Source organism: Scatophagus argus, chromosome 19 (assembly GCF_020382885.2).
Source record: "Scatophagus argus isolate fScaArg1 chromosome 19, fScaArg1.pri, whole genome shotgun sequence".
Taxonomy (NCBI): Eukaryota; Metazoa; Chordata; class Actinopteri; family Scatophagidae; genus Scatophagus; species Scatophagus argus.
Window position 1 is genome coordinate 15,799,413 of NC_058511.1, and position 7,470 is coordinate 15,806,882.

The 7,470-nt window shown below is 46.4% G+C and overlaps 1 protein-coding gene across 1 annotated transcript; it reads right to left on the reverse strand.

The window, feature by feature from the left end:
• Positions 1-6,125: 6,125 nt before the first annotated feature.
• On the reverse strand, positions 6,126-7,106 carry LOC124050959 (trace amine-associated receptor 1-like). Its single transcript, XM_046373958.1, has one exon. The coding sequence runs from the start codon at positions 7,104-7,106 to the stop codon at positions 6,126-6,128; it is 981 nt and encodes a 326-aa protein (XP_046229914.1).
• Between the last annotated feature and the right edge of the window lie 364 nt (positions 7,107-7,470).

The following is a 7,470-nucleotide window of genomic DNA, read 5'->3' on the forward strand; positions in this document are numbered from 1 at the left end:
CCTGGGGGAAGAAACTGTTTTTGTGTCTGGTGGTCTTGGCATACAGAGCTCTGTAACGCCTACCAGAGGGAAGCAGATCAAACAGTTTGTGTGCAGGGTGTGAGGGGTCTGCAGTGATGCTTCCTGCCCGTTTTTTGACCCTGGACTGGTATAAGTCCTGAATGGAGGGCAGGTCGGCCCCGATGATTTTTTCTGCAGACCCGATTGTCCGTTGCAGTCTGTTTCTGTCCTGTTTGGCGGCCGATCCAAACCAGACAGTGATGGAAGTGCAGAGAACAGACTGGACGATGGAGGTGTAAAAGTTGGTCAGCAGCTCCTGAGGCAGGTTGAACTTCTTCAGCTGTCGCAGAAAATACAACCTCTGCTGGGCCTTTTTCCTGATGAGGTCTACGTGGGACTTCCACTTGAGATCCCGGGCGATTGTGGTTCCCAGGAACTTAAAGGAGTCCACAGTAGACACTGTGTTGTTGAGAATGGTAAGGGGAGATAAGGTGGGTGGGTTCTTCCTAAAGTCCACTGTCATCTCCACAGTCTTGAGCGGGTTAAGCTCCAGGTTGTTCCGACCACACCAGAGGACCAGCTGGTCTACTTCACGTCTGTAGGCCTCATCACCGTCCTTGATGAGGCCAACTACTGTTGTGTCGTCTGCAAACTTAAGTAGTTTAACGGACGGGTCCCCTGAGGAGCAGTCGTTTGTGTATAGGGAGAAGAGCAGCGGGGAAAGAACACACCCCTGGGGGGCGCCGGTACTGATGGTTCTGGTGCTGGAGGTGATGCTCCCCAGCCTCACCTGCTGCCTCCTGTCAGTGAGGAAGTTGTAGATCCACTGAGAGGTGGAGGTCGGCACTGTGAGCTGTGAGAGCTTCTGGCGGAGGATTTCTGGGATGATGGTGTTGAATGCAGAGCTGAAGTCCACAAACAGAATCCTGGCATATGTCCCTGGGGTGTCAAGGTGATGGAGGATGAAGTGCAGTCCCATGTTGACTGCGTCATCCACCGACCGGTTTGCCCGGTGGGCAAACTGCAGGGGGTCAAGCCGGGGGCCTGTGATGAACTTCAGGTGGTTCAGCTCCAGCCTCTCAAAGGATTTCATGACCACAGACGTCAGGGCGATGGGTCTGTAGTCATTCAACCCCGTGATGGTGGGTTTTTTGGGGACTGGGATGATGGTGGAACGTTTGAAGCAATTGTCATCATCTAAAAGAGGTCACTAGTTACCTTGATGATGGCAGTTTCTGTTACAGTAGACGTTATTATGACACTTTTCTGAGTCCTGGGCTGCTCCCTGGACTCAGTGGATGAAGTGAGTGACAGGATGACGATAGCCAAGCTGTCGTCCATGCTGGAGACCCCCTCCCACCCCATGCAGGACACTCTGACAGCACCAGGCAGCTCCTTCACTGACAGACTGCTCCACCCATGCTGTGTGAAGGAGAGGTACCGCCGCTCCTTCCTGCTCACTGCTGTCAGACTCCACAACATTCACAGCTGATAGACTGGACATTTAAAGCTGATGAATGTGTTAACTGGACTGCAGTATATGTGCAATAATGGGACAAAATGGTCGCGCCAGACCTGTGCAATAATACATGGGGAGTAAGAATTGTGCAATAATCTTTACTCATGTAACACTACTACAAGGATCAGTACCCACATACTTAGTCCCTGGAACAAATCTGTGCAATAATTAATCCATCCACTAATCATAACCTAAGGGACTCTAGTGTAAATAGTCTTTTTCTTTTCTGTGCTGTGTACAGCTGCAGGTACTTGTTTCCTGTGTATTTATTCTTCTTGAATGCACAGACTTCCCTTTTCCTTGCATGCTTTGCACCCTCTATGTCCTGTTTGCTGCTGTAATACTTCAATTTCCCAGATATGGGACTAATAAAAGATTATCTTATCTTATCTTAAAGCTAAAAGTTGTGTTGAAGCTACTTTTTTAAAAACTTTTCATAAAATTGGAAGTCCAGAAGTTTGTTAGCAGACTATATCTGGAGAGAGGGAGGATCCAAGTGCGGGTTCTCACTCAGAGATTTATTAAAACAAAAAACAACAAAAGGTGTCCTCAAACGGAGGGTAACAAATACAACAAAAGGTGTCCTCAAACGGAGGGTTTTAAACACAACAAAAGGTGTCCTCAAACGGAGGGTTTCAGAGAAGAAAACACAACGAAGGACGCCGTCACTGCTGGGCGGGGCACTGGAGCTGGCGATCTGAAAGAAACAGAGGATCAGGAGACGAAAGGTTTTTTTTCAGGAAGGGTTTCAAACATTTGCCGAAGTACTACCGCGAGGAAAAGCTGAAGAACTGGCGGAGAGTGGATGCAGACCAGGTCCTTAAGTAAGGAGCGGAGAACAGGAAACAGGTGGGCTAAATGACACAGGTGATAGCACTCAGCTCCAATTCCCCGTCCTGCCAACACAGCTGTCCCCGGCGTGCCTGAAGGAAAAAATAACAAAAAACCAAAACAAAGGGAAAACAGCAGAATATTCGGCCACAATCCTAACAGTACCCCCCCCTCAACGACCGCCTCTCGGCGGACGGACAGGCCCGTGAGGATGGGCAGAATGAAAAGCCCTGTCCAAGCAGGGATCCAGGATAGCGGACCGAGGAACCCAGGACCGCTCCTCCGGACCATACCCAGTCCAGTCCACCAAATACTCTAGGCCCCGGCTCCGGCGGCGGACGTCCAACAGCCGGTTAACCGTGTAGACAGGCTCATCATCAACCAAACGGGGAGGCGGAGGGGGCGTGGTGGGAGGCTGCAAAGCACTGGAGAGGTGAGGTTTTATTTGAGAAACGTGGAACACGGGATGAGTCCGCATGGAGGCAGGCAGCTGGAGTTTCACTGTCACAGGATTGATGACTTTCAGGATGGAGAAGGGACCAATGAAACGAGGGGAAAGTTTGCGGGACTCAGTGCGTAGGGGAACAGACTTGGTAGACAGCCAGACTGACTGACCCTCCCGATAGGGGGGGCGGGAGTGCGGTGACGGTTGGCGGAACGCTCGTTTGCCTGAGTAGAGCGAAGCAGGGCCCGTCTAGTCTCATCCCACACCCGTCTGCAACGCCGAAGGTGAAGTTGCACAGAGGGAACCGCAATTTCTTCCTCCTGGGCCGGAAACAGCGGGGGTAGGTACCCAAGGGACGCCTCAAAGGGAGACATACCGATGGCGGCTCTGGTTTGGGAGTTGTGGGCGTATTCCACCCAAAGATGGGCACTCCAGGTGGATGGGTTCGAGGCCGCCACACATCTCAGGGTGGATTCCAAATGCTGATTTGCCCGCTTGGTTTGCCCATTAGTTTGGGGATGGTAACCAGACGAAAGACTAATAGTAGCCCCCAACGCCTGGAGGAATGCTGACCACACCCTAGAGGTGAACTGCGGGCCCCGATCAGACACCACATCACTAGGGATACCATGGAGGCGGAACACATGGTGGACGAGGAGCTGTGCAGTCTCTGAGGCTGTGGGAAGTTTGGTTAACGGGACGAAATGTACAGCTTTAGAAAATTGATCCACAATGGTGAGTATGACAGTGTTACCCTCAGAGGGTGGAAGACCGGTGACGAAGTCCAAAGCGATGTGGGACCAGGGGCGAGAGGGCACCGGCAGGGGACGAAGGAGGCCTGCGGGAGGGCGATGAGAGGTTTTTCCCCGAGCACAGACTGGACAAGCTGCCACAAACTCCCGTACCTCATTACCCATGGAAGGCCACCAGAAACGGCGTTTGAGGATAATCAGAGTCCGAGGAGCCCCAGGATGACATTCCCACTTGGAGGAGTGGGCCCACTGCAGGACCTGAGAACGGGCAGCCAAAGGAACATAAGAGCGGTTAGGTGGACCATTACCTGGATCTGGGTCAGTCTGTAGTCCCTTTTGAATCGAGTCTTCGACTCCCCAGGTAATGGCTGCCACCACTCGGGAGGAAGGCAGGATCGCTTCTGGACCAGCTGAAGTCTGGGACAAAGAAAACTGACGGGAGAGAGCATCAGGTTTAGTGTTCCGAGATCCAGGCCTGTAAGTTAAGGTAAAGTTGAATCGGGTGAAAAACAGCTGCCAGCGTGCCTGACGGGCATTTAGTCTCTTAGCCGTCTGGATGTAAGACAGATTTTTGTGGTCTGTCCAAACTAAAAAAGGCTGTTCAGATCCCTCTAACCAATGTCGCCATTCCTCGAGAGCTAGTTTGACAGCCAACAACTCCCGGGTACCTTCGTCATAGTTCCTTTCAGCAGAGGATAGGCGCTTGGAACAGAAGGCGCAAGGATGGAGTTTGCCGTCCACTGCTCGCTGGGAAAGGACCGTCCCCACCCCTGAGTCAGAAGCGTCTACTTCAACAATAAACTGTCTAGACGGATCTGGTTGGATTAGGATGGGAGCACTGGAAAACAGATTTTTCAGGGTACAGAAGGTAGACTCTGCTTCCGGAGACCAGAGGAAAGGTTTTAGGGTGGAGGTGAGTCGAGTTAGGGGAGCCGCCATCTGACTGTAATTTCGGATAAAGCGACGGTAGAAATTTGCAAACCCTAGAAATTGTTGGAGCTCACGTCTGGTTGTGGGGCTAGACAACTCCACCACTGCCTGCACCTTTTTAGGATCAGTTTTAATCTGACCAGGTTGTCTAACAAAGTTGTCATAAATTTTTAAGAACAGATGGATTAACATTAGGTTTCTTTTAAAGAGACTGCATCACAGGAGGTTATAACCATTTTATTTATTTATAAAAAAAAAAAGATGTGAAAGAAATGCGATTTGCCAAAAAGAGATTTACAATCAATGAAATAAAGACCCATATTTGTCAATGACCCCTAAGAAATTTAGTGGACAAAAAATCATACTGCACATGGTTGTTTTTATGTGAGATATGATGTCAGACAAAATGGACAGCAGTGCAGATTCAGAACGGTTAAAGTAATGTGCTTTTCTCACATAAGGAACACGGTTTGAGTGCATTATAGTCAAAACAGTTTTGACTTGGCAATGCTTCAATGGCATTTGAAGCAATATCATTATGAGTTTACAAGAGAGAACTGAGTTTGAGCATCCCCCACAAGTAAAACAGTTACCAATTAAGCCATAAACATAAACAGTCACTAAACTGGAAAATAGTAATATAATAATATATTATTACTTTCTGTGGGATTTACACTCATTGCAAGTGTTTGTTAATGTTTGTGAAAAATCACCCACTGATCTAATTCAGTACATTTCATTTGATTACAAAATTATTTTTGCTATGCATTGAAACATGTACTGAATAAACATTCTGAATAAACTTCAAGATAGTCCATATTGTATTGAATGTATTACTTTGTGTAAGACTCATGATGTGCCAGTAAAGCTGAGATAGTCACACATAGAACACAGGTACATTTGCACACAGTGTGGTTAAGCTGGTTACATGATAATGTAAATTGAAAGCTTATTATAATATCCTTCTTTTTGTGCATCAGTTAGTGTTTCATTTATTTATTGTGTCTTCAGACAGATACCAAGCATTATAGTCCCAATGTTATAGTCAAGCATTATATTTGTTAAAGGTTTAAAAAAAAACAACAAAAAAACACCCATTGATCTATATCCCAGTATTTATGAATAACAAGCTCCTGACTCATCTGGCAACAGCAAAGTTTGAAGCATTGGAGCAGAGATAGGTGTCAGAGCTAAACCTGAGAAGCAGAATGCTAATGCTGATCAATTGTCATGGTTTGCCAGTGGGCATTCTGATTGGAGTCAAAGACAAGGATTTTAATGGTACAATGGACCAACTGGATCTGTGCAAACCTGCACAGGCCACCACAAGATACAAGACTTGTGGCTGCCAATGCTGAACCAGGTGTTGTCTCAGCAAAATACTAAAGGGACAGTTTACACGTTTTTGCGTGGAGAGATCCCAACCTCCCAGTTATGTACACTGGCTGAAGCTTTAATCCTGTGGTAGTGAACTATTCACACACACACACACACACACACACACACACAAGCACATGTTAATATATAGAGTATAATTTAGAAAAAACAAAAGATGGAACACAGGTACAGACATGCTTAACTTTCATTATGGGAATTTTCTTTCAACAATGACTCATTAGGTGGCCATTTCAGTGCTCCAGAGAATATTTCAAAACAGTTTCGCATTAGTTAAATCACCTTGAAATATTTTTCCAGAAATGATCATTCTGAATGCCGATCTGAACCAGCTGTAAAAGAAAGCATAGATAAATGGATTGAGCATTGAATTTGACAATGCAAGCCAGTTCAGAGCTTCAAATACAGTGAGAAACAATGACACATGACTCGAAAGCTGAGAGGTAGCACAGAGAAAGTAAGGAGACCAACACATCACAAAAACTCCCATAACGATTGCAAGTGTTTTTGTGGCCTTTCTCTTCATCTTACTGACAGCTGCTCCAGACTTTATGCTCTGGATGCTGCGAGCCTGTCTCTGTGCAACAAGGAAAATCTTCAGGTAGATACAGAGCATTACGATCACTGGGAGGTAAAATGAGAAAATTAGTCCTAAAATTTTTGCAGTTGGAGAATCAATAAAACACACTTCTCCACATTTTTCCTGGTTTAATCTTGCAATTACAAAACCAATTGCAACGAGAACAGAAACACCCCAGCTCACCAGGATCATGATCACAACAACACAGACATTCATTTTGGTTGCATATGTCAGAGGCTGACACACTGCATAATATCTGTCAATGGAAATACAACATAAATTCAAAATGGAAGATATGACCAGACCTGTATCAAAGCCGTGTTGTATCTTACGCAATAAATCATTATGATACAGCCAGAAGGTCAAAGTGAATTCCATCGTGAGAGGAAAAACTACAACACCAACAAGCAGGTCAGCCACAGCCAGAGAGAGAATGAGAAAGTTTGTAGGAGTGTGCAGCTGTTTGAAATAAATGATGGAGATTATGACAAGAAGGTTTCCACACACTGTGACAACAGACACTGAGCCAAGGAAAATGTATAATAAAATACATGCTGCGGAAGGAGGGCTTGTCAGTATGTCAGACACATTTTCTCTCTTATGACACGGATGTAAGTCAGCATAAGTCTGGCTGACGCTGACTTCTGGTGCCATGTTTCCGAGATCCTGCAAATCAGTTTGCTTTCAATAAGTATGAATGTGAATGTGTAGTTAGGGACATTCCTTCAGAAAGTGAGGACAGTGAGGTATCAGGCAGTGATAGTGAGGAAGTGGAGGAGTGGATCCCTGAATCAGGTTTGTGGGACACTTATGAGCTCAGGGGTCAGTGAGAGGTCAGGAGTCAGTTGGTAAAGTGATTGTGTATGTGTGTGTGTGTGTGTGTGCATGCATGCATGCATGCAAGTCTTCCTGTTGCATTTACTTCTTTCTAATATTTTTTTCCTTTTTCTTCTTTTCAGAAGAACACCAGCCACAAGACAGTGACTCTGAGGAAGAGGGAGATTGAGATGAACAGGAG

What these genes read in the sequence shown, in the direction of transcription:
- LOC124050959 (XM_046373958.1), bottom strand. Translation starts at nt 7,106, where the DNA reads ATGGCACCAGAAGTCAGCGTCAGCCAGACTTATGCTGACTTACATCCG.